Genomic DNA, 24,363 nt, shown 5'->3' with positions numbered 1-24,363 from the left:
TGGGGAAGGTGGAGAAGGCGTGGGATGCAGGGGGGCGGGTAGCAGACACAAGGATCAGGCTGAATGGGCTGGTGGTGTTGCAGGTTCTGAAATGTGCACTGTGTGAGCACATGTGTGTGTCTATGTCTGGTGTGTGTGTGTGCGGTATGTGTGTGTCTTTGTGGAATGTATGTATGTGGCTGTAAGGAGAGTGTGTGTTTGTGTTTGTGTGTGGCTGAATTCCGCCTCTGTCTCACCCCTACCCAGCTCAGCCTCTCGGGTTTCAGCCCCTGTCCTGCAGGAAACCGCTATTTGGACTTCAGAGGTGCCTCTTCCTGCAGCGGCCGCCACGGAGGGGAGAGGGCCGGGAAGGGGCCTTCCTGCCCACCTGGAGCAGACCTTGAGTTGGCCAGGCAAACCCCCTACGCTGGTCCTCCCTAACGTCCCTCGATCCTCAGCCTTGGGGGGAAGCTGGGTTGAGCGGGGACTGAACGGAGGCCCTCCCACAGTCATCCATCCTCCTGTAGACAAAGGAGTGCCGCAGAAGAGTGGACGCTCCCCGCAGCCATGGGGGCAGACTGGCATCCCCTCATCGAGGTCAGAGTCACAAACACACACACCCTGAGGCCCGGTGATCCCACCTTCAGGAATATTCTACAGATACAGCTCATTTGTGCAAAAGGACATGCTCACGCAACCTTGTTTATAACAGAGAAATTAATGGAAGGGATTAAGCAGGAGCTGGGCAGCTGGGTCATGTGTGGCTCATGCCTCCATGAAGCTCCAGGCCGCTCTTCAAAGTGCTGATAAGGAAGAGCCCCAAAACAAATGGTCAAGTGATAAAAATGGTGCAACGTGCATGGGATTCTGACATTTTGTAAAAAAAAGAAAAATGATATGGGTAAATGCTTGTGTATGCACTTTTGATGAGACTTTTGAACCTTTTGTACTTTGATCATACAATAACTAAGCAGAAACAAAAAAACACACAAAAAAAACCTTGAGACAGACGAACATGGAGGGGGCCAAGAAAATGGGGCTTCTCTCCTGGCTTTGATCTTGACTATGTGACCCTGGGGAGGTCACTTCCTCTCTGTGTCCTGAGTTTCCTATGTGGTCCCAGAAGCTGGAAAACCTTGGTGTTGGCAAAGTGAGGCCTGTGTACACGTGTATGAAGGGAGGGGCTGCAGGGGAGGGGGTGTGGGGGTGGGGTCCCTCTCACCACCTCTTGTCACCTCTGCTGACACTGCAACCCACGCCCAAGGCCATGGGCTGTTCCCTAATGTGGCATTCCTTAAGAGAGCTCAGATTTCATCTGGCTCTCTTCCTGAGCTCCCTCCTCCCCTCCAGAATCCGTCAGGGCCACTCCACCCTTTGTTCCTGGAAGCAGCAGCCCACCGGTTTCCCATGAGGTCTCCACTTTTCAAGGCCTTCTTCAGCCATGTCTTCTCCTCAGGACAATCCAAGTCCAACCATGAGCTGTCCTCTCACTCACCCTGGACCTCTCCTGGCTTCCTCCAGGTCCAGGATGGGGTGGAAAGGGGTTTGGTCCACACAGCCCTCCCCGCTGTCAGCCTCAGTGCTCTGGTCTGCCCCTCCTTCCTGCACCCAAGGGCTCTGGACACCTGACCTCTGAGGCTCCCGCCAGCCCTGATAGTTTTCTTCTATCTCAGGCCCCCTGGAAATCAGGGGGACGACTGAGGCTGGGCCATGTGACCTCCATTCAGGCCAAACTTGCCTCCCAGGGTTGCCCCCTCCCCAGGCCCTGCTCTGCCACTGACATAGGCGTCACCCTACGCCTTGGAGCCATTATGGCTTTGAGAAGCAGGAGTCAGCAGGAGATTAATTAATCAAAACCTGAACACATCTGCTGTTAATTAATTCTATGCCAAGGGTTAACTCTTCCCTTTCTGGGCTTCTCCGAAGGAAATAAAGGTGGGGCGTGTGTACGCGTCTTCCTTCCCTCCCTCAGGGGGGAACATGAAACAAGGGAGGGGACCTCAGAGGCCAGGAAAGCCCCACCCATCTGGGGACTTTGTAGGGGGGTTGTGGGAGTGTTTGGTTTTCAGAGTCGTGGTTCATGGCCATCACTCATGAGTCCTGAGGACATGTGAGACGGACCCATATCTTTATTTACAGCAACAAATAGAACAGACCTTCCTTCCATTCCCTCCCTCTCCCCTTCCAGTCTTTTCTATACCTTTCCCCCCTCCCACCCCACCCTGGGCCCGAGCCCAGCCCTGCCCTCTGGGGTCACTGTATGGGTCAGGCCCCACAGGAGGGGAGACCGGGGAGGGGCTTGGCTGAGGTCAGGTGGGGTGTCTCTTTTCACATTTTGTTGTCCTCTAAGCCTGGGGGCAGGGGAGGGGGGAGGCAGGCACAGGGGCAGTGAGAGGTAGAAAAGCGCACAGCCCCAGCACCCCAGCCTCCCCCATGTCCCGGCCGCCTCCCCCAACTTTCACAGTGTTCTGCAGCCCTGGCAGCTGAGCCGGAACGGTCCCCCCTCCCCCCAGGTCTTAGGTGCTGTTGTCCAGGGAAACCAGCAAGGAGGACCAGCACCGCACTCTCAGCGGGCTGGGGTGCCCAGAGGGCTGGGGAGGGTGGGAGAGGCCCGGGGGAGGGGGCGGTCCAGCCTCGTGTGGGTCAGGAGGAGAAGCAAAGCCCGCAGCACTCCATGCAGATCTCCAGGCAGTCGGCCGACTCGCAGCAGGCGTCCAGGATGCCGCAGTCCAGGTCGCAGGGCAGGTCGCAGTCGGCACACTCGCCGGAGCCGCAGCAGCAGCAGAGGCACGAGTCCTCGGAGCTGCAGGAGCCGCACGTGGCGCAGTCCAGGACCATGTTGCACAGCGTCAGGAACTCGCAGAACAGGCAGGACAGGATGCAGTGGACGCAGCAGTCTGCGGGCGAGATGGCCAGGGGCCGGGACCAGCCGCGGGCGGCAGGCGCGCTGAGTGCGGAGATGACGCTCGCGCGGCCCTCCCCCGGCTCCCACCATCCAGGTGACCCCGAGACACGGAGAGTTACGTGGAGTGAGGGTCTGGGCCCCGGCAGCCTGGATCCCGAGTCCCTGCTTTGACCACCCTCGGTCATCTAGTTAACGAACACGGAGGGACGATGTGTCCCAGGCACTGTTCTAAGCGTTGGGCACGAATTAAACTCACTTAAACTTGCAACGACTCCTTGAGGTGGGGCTGCATTAGCCCCTCTCTACAGATGAAGAAACTGAGGCACAGAGAAGTCACTTCAAAATCTCTCCAGAATCCTACCACTCTGCTCAGCTCTTGCCTGGTGACAGCAACTGCGTCCTCGCTGGTCTCCCCGCTCCCTGCCTTTGACTACTGCTCCCGGGCCCGCACGCACCTACTCCGCACACGGAGGCCGGAAGGACCCTTGAAAAACCTCTGTTGGATTCCACCCCTCCTGCCCTCAGAACCCTCTAATGGCTTCCACCTCAACAGGAGGAAAAGCCCAAGCGCTCCCAGTAGCTCTGACGGCCCCTCCCCAGATCCCTCTGCTGTGGCCACACTGGCTACTCCTGGTCACGCAGGCACTGCCCCCTGTCCCCCCGGTGCTCCAGCCCCAAGATACGTGCTCTGCTCATTCTGTCCCCTCCATCTTTGCCCAAATGTCCCCTCTCGGGGAGGCTTTCCGGGAGCACCCTCTTTTATACTGCCGGGCCCCAGCCCCACCCCCTTGCCGGTGCCTGCTCTGCCTCCCCGCCCAGGACTTAGCACCTCCCGCGGCTTACACAGCTCTCCCCGCCTACTACAGGGCAAGCACCGCAGGGGCCGGCGTCTTTGGCTGTTACGGTCCCTAGACCGGTGCCTGGCACATCGTGGGTGCTGAGTAAATACACAGGAAGTGAATTCACACACGATCCTGCCTTGCGCACCCAGCTGGTACGCGGTGGTGCTGGCTCAGCAGCCCGTGTTCTGAACCGCTGGCGTGCTGCCAAGATGCTGGGCTGGCACCCCTCCCAGGGGTCGGGCCATGGGCAGTGTCCAGTTCCCCTGACCAGGCGGGCCCCTGGCTCGAGGCTGCTGGTCCTGTGGGAATCTCACATCACCATACAGGCTCTGACGTCCCCACCCAGTCCTGTGTACAGGGAATGGGGGCTCGCAGAGCTGGAACCCCTGCCATCTATCCGCAAACTGGATAAGGAAGTTCTCTTCAGGTGCAAATCTGATGAGGTCACCACCTTGCTTAAAACCCTTCGAAGCTCCCTACTGTCTTCCAGATGAAGTCTAGACCCACTATGCAGCTTACTATGTAGCCTCCACTGCAGGAGTCCCGGTCTGCTTGGAGTCTCACCTCCCACCATTCCTCACCTGGAACTTCAAAATCTAGCCACACTAGCCAGTGCTCACCTCTGTGCTAAGGCACCCCGGCTAGATCCTCCAATGGATCCTTTAAGGCTTGCTCAGACACCTCCGGAGCCTTCCCCAGCTTTCTGGGCTGCTGTGGGTGTCCCCCTGTGTTCACGTTATCATCATTTATCTTTTATCACATCACAGAGTGATTACCTTTGGATCTCTCTGATGAGAGCTTTACGAGGCCATGGCCTGGGTACCCAGCACACAGCACAGTGCCTGGCTCACAGCAGATGCCCAGTTCACTTCAGATGCATGAACACCCCCTTCATAAACAAGCCTGTTGGGCAGAATCTGCTCTGGGGGGTGAAAGTTAATGAACACATTGTGTGCAAATGTGTACACTGAATCCGGTTTGCAGAGGACCAGCCAGAGTCCCCCAGCATGGGCAGAAATTACTTAAAAGTTCTGGGGTGGAGGTCAAGCATCACTGGGCTACAGGTAGCTGTCACCCCTGCTGAACTGATGCCTGGTGGGGAGGGGGACGTGGCTGCCCAGGTCAGTCCCTCAGAGGACCTCTGTGTGGCAGGAACAATGGCTGGTATATCTGGGTGCTCTGACCTCCCACTGAACCTTGCAGCCCCCACCGTTCCTCAAGGAAAATTTCTGTTTCCAGAAATGAGGTGGCTTAAGCTGGACGAGCCCAGATGGCTCCACTTCTTGTTAGAGCAACTCTGGGAGAGTAGGGATGAGAAGGGGCTGGCCTTGAGAACTCACACGTGCCCTACCTTACCCAACATGTGTCCTCTGCAAGGTTCTCTGATTTAAGCGTCTTGCGTCAGACTCCCTGGAGGGCTTGTTAAAACCCAGACTCCCGGGCCCCACCCAGAGGTTCAGATCTGGTGGACCTGGCGTGGGGCTGAGATGCTGCACGTCTAACCGGCAACCTTGCAAAGATGCTGCCGCTGGCCCCTGCATCAGACTTCGAGGAAGCCAGCTTTGGAGGCTTCTCCCACAGGGAGGCGAGACGGGGTGCTTACCTTCCTGCGCCTGGAGAGGGATCTGGGAGGCAGCAGACTTGGTGCTGCCCTTGCTTTTCTTGCTGCCTTGGCTGGCTAGAGATGGGTGTGTCTGCAACTTCCGGTGGGCCTTGGGGCCACCCAGGGCACCGTTCCCTGTCCGCCTGGTGCCGCCCAGCTCCGAGGGGTGGCCAGAGCCATTCGCCACTAATGGGGTGCAGCCCAAGGGGTTCCCCTGAGGCTGGCCTAGGAAGATGATGAGAAAGGGCAATGGGGGAAGTGGGAGCTGGTGGGGGTGGGGGTCCCCGCACAGCCTCCCGGGGCTCTGCTTGAATCCTGCCTGCTTTGTTCCTAGATACACCACAGGTCATCTAGCTGATCTGTATTTTGCAGATGGGGAAACTGAGGCCCAGGGAAACTGACTTGCCCAGTGGCACATCATGAAACAGCCACAGAGTCGAGCCTGGCTCCTGACTCCCAGGTCCGTGCTCATTCCAGAAAAGACAGAGGTGAAGGCAAAGGGAGAGGCTCAGGGCCCTGGACCCCACCTTCTTACCCGACGTGAAATCCACTCTCCTGCTCTTGGGGTCCTGGGATTTTGGCGAGAGCAGTGGCAGTTGGGGGTGGAGGGGCAGCAGGGAAGCAGTTAAGCGTCACCTCAGCCCCTGCCAAGCCCCCTGCTGCTTTTGCCCTTCGTGTGCCAGGTGATTGATTGGAAACATCTGTTTGGAGATGAATGCCCTGGCCCTGGAATCAGGGGCTCCTCAGAGCAGCCCCCTATCTCCCGCTCCTTCCACCTCCAGCTCCCTGCCCCATCCAGCCTCTGTGGGGCACTTGCAGAAAGGGCTTGCTGAGGGGCCCCTTGGGTCTGAGGAGGGGGAGAAGGGAAAAGGGAGGCCAAGCAGGGAGACCCCAGAAGCTGGGAACCCTGGGTCCCCCATCCCAGGCTGAGGAAACAAAACAGCTTTATCAGTGGGGTGTGGGGAGGCTGGCCCTGGAGATCCCTCCAAACACCCCGTTCCTTCCCTCAGGTTTGCCCACCTGGATGGCATGGTTCTGTTCTCAAGAGATGAGGGCAGGGGTGTGTGTGTGTGTGTGTGTGTGTGTGTGTGTCAAGAGATGAGGGCAGGTGTGTGTGTGTGTGTGGAAGTCTGAGAAGGGGTCACAAGAGTTCGAGGATCCCTCTGCTCAGGGCCCCTGACTCCTGGGCGGGACCCTCTGGCCCTGAGGACCCTCAGTAAACGTGAACGTGGGGCACTTACATCTCTCAGGCCCTGTGGTCTAGATCCCCAGCTCCCTCTGGGCCAGGTCTCTGGGTTTGGATTGTGGCAGGAGTGGGTGTCTGGGGCAGGAGCTGGAGGCTGAGGAGAGCGGAAGGGGGCCTCAGCGCTTCCCCTAACTGAGGGGGCTGGGCCTTTTAGTAATGGTGGGAGCACATTGCTGGGCACTCAGTGCACGCCGGGCACTGTTCGGAGCATTTGGCACGCAAATTGTTCTCAGTATCTCTAGAGGGCAGTATCCTCCTTTTACAGATGAGGAAATCAAGTCCCAGGGAAGTACAGTAACTTGTCCAAGGTCACACAGCGAAGGGTCAGAGGTGGGACCAGCCTGGAGGCTAAAAGCTGGGACTCCGAGAGCAGAGAGGCAAGGAGCGGGCAGAGGTTGGGAGGCAAGGGACTGAGGAATAAGCTGCTACTATCACAACCATCACTACTCTTAAAACTAGTAGCTGACATGGTTTGAGCTGTGACTAGGTGCCAGACACACACAGTGTTAAGAGCTCTAAGTGTAGTAACTACTTCCTTATGTGCTTTTCTTTTTTTGGCCACACCGAGTGGCTTGCGGGATCTTAGTTCCCTGACCAGGGATTGAACCTGGGCAATGGCAGTGAAAGTGCTGGGTCCTAACCACTGGACCACCAGCAATTCCCAGTAGTAACTTCCTTAAGCATCAAACAGATCTACTATTACTAGCCCATTTTGCAAATGAAAAAACTGAGGCCCAGAAAGGATAAAACTTGCCAGAGGTTCCACAGCTAGGAAATGGAGGGGGGAGGGGATGGAGATTGGGAGAAAGGAGCTGAGGACAAGCCGGGGAGTCAGGGATACAATGGGAGACAGGGCTCTGGGGAGGACCGTGCTGGGAGCCTCTGGCCCTGAGCAGTGGCTGGTGCCTGCATCTGGGTAAACAGGGCTAAGGCCAGGGGAAGTGGCCAGGCCTGAATCATCCTGCCCCCACCTCCTGGCCCCATGGTGAGTGACTGGGCTGAGTCCTTGGCCAGCTTCGGTGCCCCCTGCCCTTCTGCCTAAACATGGGCACAGTGACCAGAGGGCGGGAGCGTGTGGTGAGCTAAGGGCCCAGGAAGTTGGGGCAGACACAGAGCTCGCCTGTGGCCATGGCCGTGGCAGTGGTCGTGGTGGCTGAGTCACAAAGCAAACACTCAGGGCCCATAGACACAGGGGTGTCTGTCCAACTCCCATCCAGGCCCCCTCCTCCGTGACCACGGCATTCACCTCTTTCTTTCAGTTCTGCTGGTGTGTGTGTCTGGAGGGCAGTGCACTAGCAGGATTTAGTAACCCTGACTTCCAGGGAGTCCAGCTTACCCCAGATGCCCTGGCTGAAGGTGGCTCCACACTCGGCCATGCCAGCTGGGCAGGCAGGCATAGGAAAGAGCGCTGGGCCAGGAGACCTGAGCTCCGCAGTCTGTTCAGGGAGAGTGGGTCTCTGTGCCTCAGTTTCCTCATCTGTAAAATGCGCTTGGCAAGAGCTATCCTGCTGCCTCCATACAGGCCAATTTGGAAAGTGCGTAAGATCATGCAGGGAAAGAAAGTTGGGAAGTGCCGATGTGTCCGTAGATTTTGCGGATCTTACTGGTAATCACAAAATGATGCTGGGTGTCCCTTCCCCTGCTTCTGAGGGTGACAGTGGCGAATTCTCCCCCTCCAGGACTTCCTTGGAGACACTGAGCTAAACCTGGGAATAGAGCTGAGTTTTGCTCCTTTCTACAGAGAGCAACTGCGGGTGTCTCTCCTGCCGGTTTGCTCTTGACACGCTGAAGGCTGGGCTGCCTCAGGCTCTGGCTCCCTGGCCCTGGCCTCACGCTCTCTTGTCCTGAACCACATCGCCTGGAGCCTGTCCACACTCATTTTGAACTAATTTTATCCGAATCATTTTGTATGTGGAGGTCTTCTTCCTAGACAGAAAGGGCAACGTCCTACACCTTTCCACTGCCCACACCTCAAGGTCCTAGCCCACCGCTAGGCTCCCACAGGCACCCATGGCATTTCTGCCAGCCCATCTGCACTGGATTCCCTAGAGCAACCCCTACATGTTGCCATCCCAATCCCCTGACCCCTAGGACTCACGTGTCACAGCTTCTGTGGGGATGTCGAGGTCAGTGCTGTCCAGGGCCTGGGAGGCCCCAGGACCATTGCTTTGGGGCATGAAGGGTGCCGCCTCCTCCAGGGAGCCCTCCTCTAGCGCTGACTCCGCAGGTTGAGCAGATCCTGTCACTACCTCCAGCCCAGGCAGGAGGGATAGGGTCTGGGCTAGGGAAAAAGCAGACGACTGAAGGACATTTTCCTGGTGCCCTCCTGTTTGCCCAGCCCTGGTCCCCTTCCCATGGCCCAGAATGCCGTGAGCCCTCATTCTCGGACTCAGTACCAGTTACACAGCCCTTACCCTACCTGGCAACAGTGCCAGACTCTAGAATAGAAAGTTCCCAAACCACAGCCCGTGAACAAGCAAGGGTGTGTACATGTGCACGTGTGTGTGTGTGTGTGTTTGTGTGTGCACCGTCAGGGAGTGGGGCCCAAGATGCATGGTATAAGGGAAGTGGGGGGAGGCAGAAACACAGCGCAGGAGAGAAGAGACAGGCAGTGATGGGGAGACAGGGACAGGCATCCAGAGTGACGTGGAGAGAGAAAGAATCAAAGGCACAGTGGAAGGTTGAAGCAAAGACAGACAGTGCATCAGAATGTGGGAGATTGGGCACGGAGGGGGCGCCCTAGACGCCCAGTGACAGACAGCCCGGGACAGGCAGGAGACTCTTGAGCGAAAGTCAGCGATGGAGAGAAAGATAAAGGTGAGATCAGAGGCAGAGGCGATGGAGAGGGAGTGGGGTACAGACAGAGCAAGAGGGAGACAGACAGTGAGCAATTGGGGCCGAGAAAGAGGATGATAGCAAGAGAAAGAGTCAGAGAACCCTGGGGGGTGAGGCGGAGGGGCTCCGGGCAGGAAGAGAGACGGGGAGACAGCCCAAGAGGGCTGGAAGAGGCGTATGGCAGCCACATGTAATTACAGTGAATGGCTCGGCCCCTCTGTGCAGGGTGGGCGGAAGGCAGAAATGGAGCCACCTACAGTTCCTGAGCAGCAGGACTAGGGGCCCCTGGGCCCAGGGGAGGAAAGTTCTGGGGGCTGAGAGGTGGGGCAGGGTGGCAGAAAGGTGACTGGGCGTGGGAAGGCCTGAGGGTGGACAGGAAGGGTGAAGCCCAGGGTCATGGGGCCAGGGGCCAGGCTGGGCAATGACAGGGTGCAGCCTGGGCCTCCCATCAGCCCCCAGGTCGTGCAGTGGGAATGACAGGGGCCTCAAGAGGGTGCCCCTCCCCCAGGCCGCACTGGGAGCAGGGGAGACAGAAATGAGAGACTCAGAGAGACACAGAGACCAAAGGGCCCAGGGGGAGGAGAGTGACACAGGGAGCCACAGAGAAAGATGAAGAGAAAGGGTGATGAAACCCAGAGAGTAACAGGTCAGCGCCCACCCGTACACACCACACACAGAAATCACGAGACACACCCACAGCGACAGAGAGAGACAAGAGCTAGTCTTGGAAACAGTAACAGAACGAATCACAGAGCACAGAGGGCCTTACATAGGGGTTCCTTCCCTGAGCTGTCTCCAAATGGGGGCGGAGGGGTAGGGAAGGAGACCATTAGAGGGATCAATGCAGGTTGGGCAAGTAGGTCTGGGGGATGGGAGCATCCTGAGGCGGGGGGACGATCCACGGGCTCAGAGATCCCTGAACAGTCCTTGTTCCAAAGACCCTGGTCTCCCACGGCCAGGGGGACCGAGGCCCCAGAGACCCCACGTGGGTGGTACAGAGAGCAGCCGGCATGCTCCCACCTGCCTAGGGAAACCATTGACCCTGCCTGGAGCTGGGAGCTGGGACAGGGTGCAGGGAGGGCTGGGGCTCCCACCACTCCTGAACGGTGGCAGTTCTGTGCTGGGAACCCCTCCTGGTGCCCAGGGAGGCAGGGGGCAGGTCCCTCCAGCCCCATCCATTCCTTGGGCCTATTGAGAGCTCTGTGCGTTAATGAGAGGTCAAATGGCTTTGGGAGGATCGCAGGGCTCGGACGAGGGGGAGCAGGGAAGCAGAGATGACCCCCAAGGGGGATCCAGGCCACCTGCTCCATGGCACCTCTCCCAGCCCAGAGCCTGGTCTACGGCAGCACAGACGGGACAGGACAGTGGAGGGTCACGACCAACCTGGCCTGGAGAGGGAGGCTCACGGCTTGAGTCCTAATTCCCAGAAAGGGAGGGGGCTGCCCAGCTCCAGCCTCTGGCCCTAGAGGCGTCTTGCCAAAGCCCTGAAGCGGAGTGCTGACTCTCCCAGGTGGTGTAATGACAAAGGCCTGAGCCAGCAGCTGGAAGACCCAAGCCCTGGTTTTTACCAGATACCACCTTGGGCGAGTTACCAGGAACTGGGTCACCTTGTGTGAAAGGGGGCTCACCATGCTTGTCCCTCAGGGTTTCAAAGAGTAAATGAAACACTCAGCAGAGCCTGGCACGCAGGGGGCCACTCACATACCCTTCCACCTGCCCATCCCCCTGCCTGCCCTCCCTCCTCTCCCTTCCTTCCTTTCCTTTCCTTCCTGTGCTCTTTGGTGTAACAGCTACGATGCACCTCCCAATACGTCAAGCACTGGGTGGACCAAAATGAGAAAACCTGGTCACTCCTCCAGGAGTTCTCTGTCGGGGTTGGGGTCGGTCACATACACCGCAGGGCAAGAATTACAGCAGGGGCATCTAAGAACTGTGGGAGCACAGAAGGTGGGCACTTACCCCAGGGGTGTGTGTGTGTGTGTGTGTGTGTGTGTGTGTGTGTGTGTGTTTGTGTGTGTCTAGGAGGCTGCTTGGAGAAGGCAATGCCTACGCTGGGTATTAAATAATCAATCAGTCAGCAAAGAAGGGGAAAAGGACCTTTCGAGAAAACCAGCAGAAGCCAAGAGCCCAGTGTGAACAGCTACAGCATGAACGAGGGGAGACTAGAATGATAACTGAGGCACGGTGGGCCTTGTGGTCACTTCCCAGGCTTTCTCCTGAGGTCACCAGGGCACACAGAGGTGACCCTGTCAGTCCTGCAGTGGAAGGAGCCAGGATTGCAGCCTCTTGGCCCCCAGGGTTGAAGAGGGAGGAAGGTGAGGAAGCCTGGTTAGGAGTTAGGAGACTGGTCCTCACCTGGGCCCTCCTACCCCTATGTGGCCTGCCACTCTCTGGGTAGTCTCTCCTAAGTCACCTACAGGGCTGGTGACCTTGAATCTGGTGGGAACACGAAATTACAGAGAGCACAGACAAAGTCCCAAGGAGGCCCCTCCTGCAGGAAACCTGCCATTCTGGGGTGAGCATCAGACCTTGGAAGGAAACCAGGGGGGAAAGTAAATCTAGTCCAGTCATCTTGACCTGGAAACACTGAGGGACAGACCTCCTGGAGCCGGGAGGGCTGCGGAGGGGACCCAGCAGACACTGGGGGAGCAGCACTGAGGGCAGAAGAGGAAACTGTGCTGAGGGCCCAGAGATGTGGGAGCAGGCAGAGAAGGAACAAGAAGTGGCAGGAGGACCTGGTCTGCGGGTGACATGCTGCCCAGGGGCCCCGACGCCAAGATGCTGGAGAAGAAACGGCTCTCCCTGCAAGCACATGGAGCCGAAAAACCAGACTAGAGGCGGGACCCATGTGCTCAACCATCAAAAGACGGAAAGAGCCCAGCTTTCCTTCTTGCTACCAGGAGACCCCTGCCCAGCCACAGAGGGGAGAACATCTCTGAGGAGAAACTCCAGGAGAATGGGAGGCCAGCAAAGGACAAGGGCCACTGTGTGGACAAGAAACTCAAGTTGTGTGTGAAGGCATCTGCCCCGGGTCGGGGTGGGGCTGGAGTCCCTGGCTGGGGCCCCACCAGAGCCACCTTTTTCTAATGTGCACAGGGGGTAGTTCCCTGGCGGTCCAGAGGTTAGGACTCCGCGCTTCCACTGCAGGGGACACGGGTTCGATCCCTGATTGGGGAACTAGGATCCTGCAAGCAGCACGGTACAGCCAAAAATAAATAAATAAATAAACTTAAACAAAATAATAATGTGCACAGCGGGCCAGCCATGCTGGTGGCGTCTCTGAGCAGAAGCCCTAGCCCTGCACTTCTCTCAAGAGTCCCCATCTCCAAGGGGGAAACACAGAAAGGCAAGAGCCCGTGTGCCTCGACATATTCTCATCCCTAACATGGGATAAGGTTCAGGTCAATGCCCTGAGTTCTAGGGTGGAAAAGTCACGTTTAAATCCGTAAGCCTGAGAGCGAAGCAGAGAGACCCAAACTTCAGCCGGACCCTGTGCGCTCCCTCTGCCTGCTGTTCCTGGATGGAAAGGAGTTCGGGGGACCTCTTCCAGGTGGGAAGGGTTCATTCCAAGCCTGGAAAGTGTCCACAGGGCCCTCGTCCCCAAGCTCCAGTGCCTGGTGCCTCCAGCCGAGCCCTCTCGTGTCTTCGTGGACAGTGGACCCAGCCTTCCCCTTTGGAGCTCCGACCATCTCTGCAGAGACAGGGCCAGGATCTGATCTGCTCAGAGAGTAGTGACCAAAGCCCCACATTCCAATCTATCCTTGGCTTGGTATTCAAGGCCTTGGTCTGTATCTTCAGCCTACTCAATGGACCAGGATCCTATGTTCCAGGCCGGCCGACCTCTCCATGGCCCCAGGCCACCACAGGGCCTTCTGCCCAATCCATCCAAGCTTCCCCATCAAGGGGAAGCTTATCTTGTTCCCCTTGATCAGAATGTCCTACCTCTTCCCTCTCCCCAACTCCAGCTCATCCTTCATGACCCAGCTGGAGTTTCACCTCTTCCTCCAGAAAGCCTTCCCTTGACCCTCGAGCCAATAGTCTCTCCTCGGAGTGGCCACTTACTGAGAACTCAGCATCCAGGGTTCCCTGCTGTAAACCGTAACTAGGGAGTGAAGTGCGGGTCCTCAGTCAGACTGCAGCCCCAGTCTGTCTCTGCACCCCCAGTAGGCACTTAGCAAATGTCTGTTGCTGAGGATTGAGTTCTGGGGCCTGGAGCCCCAGGTCAGGAGGAGAGAGAATGAGAAGGTGAGAATTAGGGTTGGCGCCCAGCACCAAGAAGGCAAGAATGTGGACTCGTTTGATACACACTTGTGACACACAGGTCACAGGCTCAGGTCACCAGGCTAAGGACTTGTGAGGGCCTGAGATGGCCAGTTAGGCTGGGTCCAGTTGGTTTTATTTTAGGTCTGAAGGCTCCAATTCCCCAGGAAATTCAATTTAGAACCAAGAGCAGGAATGTGACACCACAGTGCTGGACAGAAATCTGTGGGTTAGGGAGCCAGGCTCCTGGGGCATTCGGGGCTGGATGGGAAGAGGCCACTGGGGGAGCCAAGGGTGTGCGGGCTTGGCCACCTTCCCCAACCAGAGCTGCCCTGGGTCCCCTTGCACCCCTGTCTGCATCTTAGGTGGCTGAGGGAGGGGCTGACTTACTCCCTGGCTATCTTGCCAGCAGGGCCTCGGCCTTGCTGTTCTGTCAACGCTCAGCAGGGAGCGTGGGGGATTCTGGTCTCCGATTTAGGCGTCTGTGGGGTTTTGGCTGGATCTCCTGCGGTTTGGGCTTCCTGGGCAGCAGGCTCATTTTCCCAAGGCAGCAGAGCCAGGCCTTCTCGTGTTATGAAAGCCACATTGTCTGGCCCAGCCCAGGCTGGGGAGGGGGCTCGCTGGGGCACTGGAGGGCCTCAAGTTACAGCCCAGGGCTTAACCCTCCCAGTGGCCCACTCTGGCCCTTGCCCCTGCCCCGAGCACATTCAGCCCCTCCTTTCCCTACTGGGGCTCGAAATGGGTCACACAGGGGCGAGGATCTTGGAAGGAAGGAGTGGAGGCGAGAGCACAGAAAATGGATAAGCAGGGGAAGAATGGGAGAGTTGGAGAGAAGCAGGAGGCTGAGAAAGAGAGGAGGGGCGAGGGACAGAGAAAGAGCCTTCCCAGGCCTCTGCCCCTAGCCCTCTCTCCAGGCTGCAGGAGCCCAGTTCTTGGCGAAGTTTATTCCCCAGAAGTCCCTACTCCAGGGTCCCCACAGAGGGGGGAATCTGAGGGCTGGTGGGATGCACAGCAGACACACTAGTCTCACGTACATGCCGGCCCCTGACCAAACGTCTCCCACTTGTCCTCACTCTAGGAGACCCCCAGCCCCACCCCGCACCTCCACAGCCCTCGGTCTCCAAAGGGCCAGCATCTACACCAGGTAGACCTGGGCCTCTCCAAATGGGCAGACCAGCTCCCATGGGCGGATATGGAGACTGAGGCCAGAGAGGGGAAGGAACTTGTCCAAGGCCATGCAGGGAGTTAGTGTCAGAGGTCCAGGACCAGACCTCCGTTATTCAGAGACTCAAAGAGGGGAGAAAGGGCGAATGGGGCTGGGTGAGAGGAAGGCAGAAGATAAGACTAACCTAGAGCTGCGAGTAAAGGCATGAAATCTGGGCCTGTACTCCTGCATGCAACCCCTCCAGCCCCCCGCAACAAATCCCAGATGTTCCTGACTTCTCCCTGTCCCTGTGGTCCATTGTGAGCCTCAGCTCACATGTGTATGGTGAGGGGATTGACTGAGAGCCACAGCCCCAGGACTCCCCTCTGCCCCCTCCTTGGACCCCCTCAGGAAGTCACAAACCCTCCCGGGTTGGGAGGCTCCTGCAGGAATCCCAGGGAGGTTACAGACCCTGTGAGTTGAGGGAAGGGGTGTTTCACTTGGGTGGTGAGCACTTGATTGGGGAGAGTGAATGAGAGAGGGAGAGAGAGAGAAAGAGGCGGAGAAGGAGATAAAACGTGTGTGTGTGTGTGTGTGTGTGTGTGTGTGTGTGTGTGTGTGTGTGTCTCGTCCCTGCAGGGTAGGGGTGGTGGGGACTGGCCGGGCCCCGGTGGGGAGGAAGACGAGCGAGACGAAATGGCAAGGAGGGGAGGGGCCAGGTCCTGTCGGACAAAAGTTTTCTGGATGCACTAGGCTCTGGCTGGGTTGGGGGAAGGGAAGGAGAGAAAGACTCAGACACCCCCACCCCGCCTGAGGCCCCCATAAATATTTACACACTGGGCAGAAAAGGCTGGGACACAAATCCCAGACGGACAGACAGACACTGCGGTGTGTGTGTGTCTGGTGTTGGGAGTGGGGAGTGTTGGAGCCAACTTGGCGCGGCCACCGCCTCCGTTCGGGCCCTACCCCCATCGCCTCAGCCCTCCACTCTCCTTGGACCCGGTCCCCGATACCCAGATTCCTCGCCTCCACCTCCACTCAAGCTTCCCCGAACCCTCTCCCCGCTTCTCAGGGAGGAGGGGGGAGAATGACCACCGCCCCCAACCCCCTACCCGGCTCTCGTCCAGTCTAGCTCTCCATCCCCGGTCCTACCTGGGCCGGGGGCTGCGCTGGGGGCTCCATGGGGCGCGTCGCAGTGAGGGGGGCGCTGGCCACTCACCTGGGACATCGGCCCGGGACCTGCGGGAAACAGGGCTCAGCGGGCGGAGCGGAAGGTCCCCGCGCGCGCGAAAGTGGAAAAGGGGGCCGGGCAGAGGGCGATCCAGCGGCAGCCGTGCGCCCATCCCTTCCCAGGCCGGCCCCCGACCGACTTACTCGTGCGAGCTGCGCGCCGCTCTCTCGCGCCGCGGGGATCACTGCGCTGGGCCTGCCATGCACGACGGCCGCGAGCGCCCCAGCCCAGGGGCAACTCGGCTCCACTGCGGTCGCTCCGCGCCCCTCCCTCTCACTCGCTCCTTTCTCCCATTTCGGCGCCAGCGCGCGCCGCTGGCCCGCTTCCTTCTGCCTCCTTTCCCTGTAGCCCCCTCGCTCCTCCCCTGCTTGCCTCTCCTCTTCCCTCCCCTCCTCCCCGGCCCACCCTCTCCCCGTCCCCTCCTCGCCTTCCCAGGCGCCCCCCCCCCCCCCACGTCCCTTCCCCCGCGCCGGGCTCGGCGCTGCCTGGGCGGGACACGTCTGTCCGCGGGGCGCTGCGGCTGGAGCCCCCACAGGAAGCCGGCTCCGCGCGTTTCCTCCGCGCTCTCGGAGCTGGGCCCAGTCTCCCCAGATCCCCGCCCCCCTCCCAGGCTCAGCGCCCCGGGGGGCGTGCAAAAGGGGCCGCGCGCGTTCCCCTTCGCCTGTCCTAAACTCTGCGAAAGTTTTTGAAAAAGCAAGAGAACGAGAGAGAGAGAGAAACCATGGTGACCACGACCACCTCGAGCCAATTGCCTGAATATCTGTGGCCCCCAAATCTCGTTGTCCCAAAGGTGGGAGTGATCAAGTTTCTCAGGCACCCTTTGCCCACCCCCTTGGTCTCTGCTCCGGGGTCCTAAGCCTGGGCACAGACCAGAAGTTGTCCCTCCGGGAAATCCGGTTAGTGACCACCTAGCATCCCGTGTCCTAGAGCAGCCCTAATTCCCCCACCTCCAGCAGCCGTGCGTGGGAATTTGGTCAGAAACCCAACTTTGGAGGCAAAGAGAGTTTCTCGAGTTCAGCCTTTCTTTTGGCTCCAGACTGGAATCCGAGGCCTTCCAAATTACGGGCGCTCTGGAAAGGGGAGACAGGGAGCCCCTCCCGGCGGGGGCAGCCCGGCGACACATCTGGAATTGTGAGCTGGGTCCCTCCTCAGGGCCGGGGTTAGGAAGGAGCCGTGGCCAGAGAGTCGGGGTGAGGGGAGTTCAGGGACCCTCAGCGTCGCCCAGGGAGCAGGTCCCCGAGGATGGGGGAGGGCATGGAGCCTGCGGCCCGCTGGGTGGGGGTGGGCGAGCCCGTGGGAATGATCAGGTGGGGCCGCCCGCTGTGGTGACAGCTAGACCAAGGACTCCTCGGAGCCGAGTATGGGCTCCCCACCACGAGGGGCCGTGAGCAATTAGGGAGGCGACGGTGGCGCCAGGCCTGTTCTCCCGGTCCCGCCTTCCAGCCCGGGCTTGAAGCTGGGGCTGGGACGCGGGGGCCGAGCTAGGGACTCAGGGCCTCTCCTTGGTGTCCCCCAGTTCCCGCAGTCGCTACTTACGACGCTCGAAGGTCCTCGCGGCGCCGTCGAGGCCAGGACCGCTGTGGTCCCCAGGGCTTTCGCCACCCGAGGCCGCGTCCCCGCGATGAGGCCAGGTGGCTTCGGCCGGAAGTGGGGGGCCCCCGGGCTGGGAGGAGGGGTCCGGCTCCCGCGGCCGCGCAGCCTGGTGCAGGGCCCGGCCTGGAACTCCGGGAGCCAGCCCGGATCAGTCTGTTGTATGGAAATTCTGGGGAGCGGGGCGGACTCCCCCTTCCCGGCAAGGGCTGAGTCACTGGGACGTGCCCGCGGGGCTTGGCGACTGCAGCATTCTGACCAGCTTACCTGGGTCCGCGAGCTTGGCCTCATCCGCCGCCAAGACTGGAAGTGGAAGGGCGTAAGGGGGCGGGGTGGTGGACATGGTCCCCAGGGCAGTCCCCACCGTCGCTCTCCATCCTCTCCTGAATGTGGGGCCCCCTCCCTAACCACAGACCCTAGCCCTACACCACTAACCCGCCCCGCCTCCCCCCTGCTTCTCAGTCTCTATCCAGGGCCCCTAAACTCTGGATCGGCCCAGTCTCCCAGCCTTACTGTCCGAAATCAGCTGCTTGGGATCCAAAGTCCTCTCAATCTAGCCCAGCACTAATTAATATGTCTGGTTTGTTGGAAATGTAAAATATTTACATTTAATCCCACATACCGGTTATACAGGTGTGCTCAGTTTGTGAAAATCCAGCAAGCTGAACATTTAAGGTACATACCCTTTTTTATATGGCTATCATACTTGAATAAAATGTTTTTAAAAATCAACACTCATTAAAATCAACATTCTAGGGCAAAACACAGTATGGTGTGATGACCAGGCAAGGGACTCCAGTTCCAGATCCCAACTCCACCGTCCACGTGTTTCCTTGGAGAAGTCCCTTTACCTCTCTGAGCCTCAAAAGGGATGAACATTGGGGCTCTCCGTGTGGAACCTAATAGTTTCATTGTTATCCAGGACCAGGACTAGGGTGAGGTAAGTGGGACGTTCCTCTGGGGTGCAAAATTTAGGAAGGTGCCAAGATGAAAAAATGTTTTAATTCAATATTTTTAAAAAGCCAAATCAGCAAATTACAGCCCTGCCAGCTAGCTGCCTATTTTTATTTATTTATTTATTGGCTGTGCCTCACAGCTTGTGAAATCGTTTTTGTTTTATTTTATTTTATTTATTTATTTATTTATTTTTGGCTGCATTGGGTCTTCGTTGCTGTGCGCGGGCTTTCTCTAGTTGCGGTGAGCGGGGGCTACTCTTTGTTGCGGTGAGCGGGGGCTACTCTTTGTTGCGGTGCGCAAGCTTCTCATTGCGGTGGCTTCTCTTGTTGCGGAGCATGGGCTCTAGGTGAGTGGGCTTTAGTAGTTGTGGCTCGCGGGCTCTAGAGCGCAGGCTCAGTAGTTGTGGCGCACGGGCTTAGTTGCTCCGCGGCGTGTGGGATCTTCCTGGACCAGGGCTCGAACCCGTGTCCCCTGCATTGGCAGGCGGATTCTTAACCACTGTGCCACCAGGGAAGTCCCAGCTTGCGAAATCTTAGTTCCCTGACCAAGGATGGAACCAGGGATTGAACCCAGATCCTCAGCAATGAAAGCGCCGAGTCCTAACCACTGGACCACCAGGGAATTCCCCAGCTGTCTATTTTTATAAATAAAGTTTTATTGGAAACAGGGACAGGATTAGGGTGAAGCCAGTGAGATGGGATCATGCAAGTTCAGGGTTAGATCCCGTCTTTATTTAAAATATTGGCATTTTGTTCATTATAGATTTTTTTGCATTAATTTTGATTTTTAGATATATTGCAGGAAAATATAGTTTACCGAGTAATTACCAAGTAATTGTAATTACCGAGTTTTTTGATGCTCCCTTAAGTTTTGCACCTGAGCCTCACTCACTCTAGGCCTTACACACCTCGCCGTTGTCCCTGGCCTATTACTGTCTTCTGAAGGACCTGGCTAGGACCGCAGAGTAAATGAGCGGGAGGCTGAAGATGCTTCCACTCCCCTCACCACCCCCCTCAATAACAGGTAGGCTCTGCATTCAAGCCCAGGCCTAGCTTTCCTGGGGCCCACTGATCAGTTCAGAGTCAAATGCAAAGTCCTTACAATGGCCTTCAGGCTCCAAGAGCTGGGCTCGACCTGCCTTCGCCTTCATCTCTCCTCACTCATTTCCTTCCAGCTTGCTGCTCCCTGAGTTTGTTTTTTCAACTTGCCCCATGTGCTTGCCTCAGGGCCTTTGCACTTGCTCTTCCCTTTGCCCAGAATGTGCTTCCCCTAGATATTCACTTGGCCCCCTTCCTTGTTTCCTCTACTTATGTCACCTTCTCAGAGAGGGCATCCCAGACCGCTCACTCTCTGTCCCTTCCCACCACTTTATTATTCTTCATAAACCTTTCACCTCTTGTTGATTAGTAGAATGAAAGCTCCAGGAGAGAGGGGACTTTGCTTTGTCTGCTAGGGTATTCCCTAGAATTGGGTCTGACCCAGAGAGCTCAATAAATATTTCGTTTCACAGATGGAAAACAAGGGGCCAGAGAGGGGAAGGGGCATTAGCAAGTCACGCAGTGAGTTGGTGGCAAGAGCTTACTAAATCCCATGTTTCCAGACTCCCAACTCAGTGCTGTTTCCTGCCTCCTGGGGCTTATCCTCACCCCCTACCCCCACAGCCCTCCAGATAGCGAAGGGCGACCCTGCACAGCTCTCCTGTACGCTCCCTTCCACACAATGTGATTACAGAGCCTGGCCAGGCTCCAGACCCCGGCGTCCACCCGTCTCCAGTGTCCAGCAGGCAGGCACAGCTCTTCCTGGCTTCCTGTCTGTGGCACAGGGCTGGTCAGTGGCTGGGCTGGGTTCCGCAGCTGGACCACAGCTTTGGTCTCCATACCCTGGAGAATGGGGGGCAGGCCATTGTGGCACGACCTCCCTGCAGAGGGCTGTGTTGAAGGGGGTGTGTTTGTGTGTAGTGGGGGGAGGGGGATGCTGGATAGGAACTGAACAACTAGATAGGAACACCCTCCCTAATGAGCAGAGTGGAGAATGGGGCTCTAATCCCCCCTTCCTCAAGGACATGGCATGCGACCGTGGGAGGGCAGCTCTGGGCCCCAGGCCTGATTCTCTTCCTTTCTTCTATTCTTGGTGATCAGGAGACGGTGGTGTGTCACATTCAGTACACATGAGTTGGGTATGTTCTATATGCCAGCCCCTTGCTGGATAGTTCTAGATTTGTTGCTTCCTTTCTTTTCTTTTTTTAAAATTTACATTTTTTAACATCTTTATTGGCGTATAATTGCTTTACAATGTTGTGTTAGTTTCTGCTGTATAACAAAGTGAATCATCTATACGTATACATATATCCCCATATCCCCTCCCTCTTGCGTCTCCCTCCCATGTTGTTTCCTTTAATACCCACACAGTCCGGAAAGCTGTTATCCTCATTGTACAGGTGAGGAAGCTGAGGCACAGTGAGGTGAAGTGACTTGCCCATGGCCACACAACTAGTATGGGTTGCAGCCGGGACTTGTACCACATTTCTTTTTTTATTTTTTTGGCCGTGCTGTGTGGCATGCAGGATCCTAGTTCCCTGACCAGCGATTGAACCCATGCCCCCGGCAGTGGCAGCGCGGAGTCTCAACCACTGGACCGCCACATTTCTGAAGCCCACTGCAGTGCTCATTCCAATCCCTGACATGGCCTTTAGCACAGAGAGAGAACTGTGATATTCTTCGGGATGTGTCCCCCACCTCCAAGCTGGCTGCTGGAGATGGAAGCATGGTCCTGGCCCCCCTCCTCTGTCTCATCGGTAATTGGCCGCATAGAAAGAGTGGGGCTTGGTTTGGTATCGTGGAGACCCAGTTTGCATCCTGGCTCACTCACTTCTACCTAGGTCTGTGATTTGGGGCAAGTCATTTGAACTCTCTGAGCTTCCAGTTCTGTTGTGTAAACCCAGGAGGATGGTTCCCACTTCACAATTGGGAAGAAATTAAGTGAGCACCTGGTACAACACCAGAGGCTTCAGTAAATGGTAGCTCCCTTGTCCGGGTCTGCCCTCCCTGACGCTTACCCGGCAGCAAGCAAGGGGAGCCTCACAGGGCATGTGTCCAGCACCTTACCTGGTGCTCACTATGCGACAGGCACAGTTCACAGCACTTTACATGAATTAACCAGTTTAATAGTCACAACATTAAATATCAAGTACCAATATTTCCCCCATTTCACAGGTGAGGAAACAGAAGCACAGAGAGGTTCAGCAACTTGCTTAAAGCCTCACAGCCTTCCCTTCAGCACCATCTTCCCTGGGGGGAGGGAGGGGTCTCAGGGCTGATCCTCTACTGGATAGATCCTCTTCATCCCCCAGGAAAGTTAATGAATTCTGAGCTGCTGTTAAACAAGTATAAATGCCCTTATGCACTGGCCTCCAAACTTTTTTTTTTTAAAGTAATTCAACTTTATAACAATTATAAGTAAACCTCTTAAAATTTTCTGGACAGTGCCAGTCTTAAAAGAAAAAAAAGACATTTTTTAGAGCAGATTTAGGTTCACAGCAAAATTGAGTGGAAAGTATAGGGAGTTCCCGTGCACCCCCTGCCCCACACATACCCAGCCTCCCCCATCATCCACATGCCCCCCAGAGTGCTACATTTGTTACAACTGATGGGCCTGCACTGTCCCATCATTGTCACTCAAAGTCCACAGCTAACATTCAGGCTCATTCTCGGCATTGTACATTCTGTGGGTTTTGACAAACATATAACGACGTATATCTACCACTATAGTATCGTACAGAGTATTTTCACTGCCCTAAAAATCCTCTGTGCCCCACCTATTCATCCTTCCCTCCCCCTAACCTCTGACAACCACTGATTTTTTTTTTTTTTTTTTTGCCTGCGTTGGGTCTTCGTTGCTGTGCGTGGGCTTTCTCGGGCTTTTTTCCAGAATGTTGTGTAGTTGGAATCATACATTATGTAGCCTTTTCAGATTGGCTTCTTTCACTTAATAATATATATTTAATGTTCCTCCGGGTCTTTTCATGGCTTGATAGTCCATTTCTTTTTATCACTGAATAGTATTCCATTATCTGCATGGACCACAGTTTCTTTATCCATTTTTTTAATTGAAGGGTATCTTGGTTGCTTCCAAGTTTTGACAATTATGAATAAAGCTGCTATAAACATTTGTATGCAGGTTTTTGTTGGACGTAAGTTTTCAGCTCATTTGGGTAAATACCTAGGAGCATGATTGCTGGATTATATGGTAAGAGTATGTTTAATTTTCTGAGAAAGTTCCAAACTGTCTTCCAAAGAGGCCGTACCAGTTTGAATTCCCACCAGCAGTGAATGAGAGTTCCTGTTGCTCCATATCCTTACCAGCATTGACGTTGTCAGTGTTTTGGATTCTCGTCATTCTGATAGGTGTGTAGTAGTATCTCATTGTTGCTTTAAACTGCATTTCCCTAATGATATATGAAGTTGAGCATCTTTTCATATGCTTGTTTGTATCTGTATATCATCTTCAGTGACGTGTCTGTTCAGGTCTTTTGCCCTTTTTTTTTTTTTTGCGGTATGCGGGCCTCTCACTGTTGTGGCCTCTCCCGTTGCAGAGCACAGGCTCCGGATGCGCAGGCTCAGCGGCCATGGCTCACGGGCCCAACTGCTCCACGGCATGTGGGATCTTCCCGGACCGGGGCACGAACCCGTGTCCCCTGCATCAGCAGGCGGACTCTCAACCACTGCGCCACCAGGAAAGCCCCTTTTGCCCATTTTTAAATTGGGTGGTTCATTTTCTTATTGTTGAATTCTAAGAGTTCTCTGTATATTTTGGGTAACAGTCCTTTATCAGATACATCTTTTGTGGGACTTCCCTGGTGGCTCAGTGGTTAAGAATCAGCCTGCCAATGCAGGGGACATGGGTTCGATCCCTGGTCCGGGAAGATTCCCACATGCCGTGGAGCAACTAAACATTTGTGCCATGACTACTGAGCCCGCGTGCTGTAGCTACTGAAACCTGTATGCCTAAAGCCCGTGCTCTGCAACAAGAGAAGCCAATCACAATGAGAAGCTCACACATTGCAATGAAGATCCAACGCAGCCCCCAAAAAATAATAAATTAATTTTTAAAAAATAAAAAACTTAAATTTAAAAATGATATGTCTTTTGCAAATATTTTCTCCCAGTTTGTGGCTTGTTTATTCATTCTCTTCAAAGTGCTTTTTGCAGAGCAAAAGTTTAAAATTTTAAGTCCAGCTTATCAATTATTTCTTTCATGGGCCCTGCCTTTTGTATTATATCTAAAAAGTCATTGACAACTGCCAGGTCATCTAGTTTTCTCTTACACCATTTTCTAGGAGTTTTATAGTTTTGTGTTTACATTTAGGTCTGTGATCCACTTTCAGTTAATTTTTGTGAGGACTGTAAGGTCTGTGTCTAGATTATTTTTATTTTTTTGTATGTGGATGTCCAATTGTTCCAGCACCATTTGTTGAAAAAAGTGTCTTTGCTCCATTGGGTTGCCTTTGCTCCTCAAAGATCAATTGACTCTATTTATGTGAGTATTTCTGGGCTCTCTATTCGGTTCTAATGATCTATTTTTCTATTCTTTGCCAATACCACACTTTCTTGATTACTGTAGCTTTATAGTGAGTCTTAATGTTGGGTCGTGTCAGTTATTCAACTTTGTTTTTCTTCAATAATGTGTTGGGTACTCTGGGTCTTTCACCCCTCCATATACAAACCATTTTTTAACGGCTTTATGAAGATATAATTCACATACCATACAATTTA

At 55.8% G+C, this 24,363-nt stretch overlaps 1 protein-coding gene across 2 annotated transcripts; it reads right to left on the bottom strand.

Annotated features, from left to right (window-relative positions):
• Positions 1–2,184: 2,184 nt before the first annotated feature.
• On the bottom strand, positions 2,185–16,371 carry MDFI (MyoD family inhibitor). 2 transcript variants are annotated; one of them, XM_065886148.1, is made up of 5 exons: positions 16,189–16,371; positions 15,967–16,053; positions 8,674–8,856; positions 5,330–5,554; positions 2,185–2,876 (listed from the first exon to the last, which is right to left on the bottom strand). In XM_065886148.1, the coding sequence occupies exons 2-5, from the start codon at positions 16,040–16,042 to the stop codon at positions 2,623–2,625; spliced, it is 738 nt and encodes a 245-aa protein (XP_065742220.1). In that variant the 5' UTR covers positions 16,043–16,053; positions 16,189–16,371; the 3' UTR covers positions 2,185–2,622. The 2 variants fall into 2 exon arrangements, with proteins under 2 accessions (XP_065742220.1, XP_065742221.1); XM_065886149.1 differs by lacking the exons at positions 8,674–8,856; positions 16,189–16,371 and having other exon boundaries at positions 2,623–2,876; positions 15,967–16,042.
• Between the last annotated feature and the right edge of the window lie 7,992 nt (positions 16,372–24,363).

The sequence above is a fragment of the Phocoena phocoena genome, chromosome 10, assembly GCF_963924675.1.
Source record: "Phocoena phocoena chromosome 10, mPhoPho1.1, whole genome shotgun sequence".
Lineage (NCBI taxonomy): Eukaryota > Metazoa > Chordata > Mammalia > Artiodactyla > Phocoenidae > Phocoena > Phocoena phocoena.
Note: the sequence above shows the minus strand (reverse complement) of the source record. Positions and strands in the feature narration are given on the sequence as shown.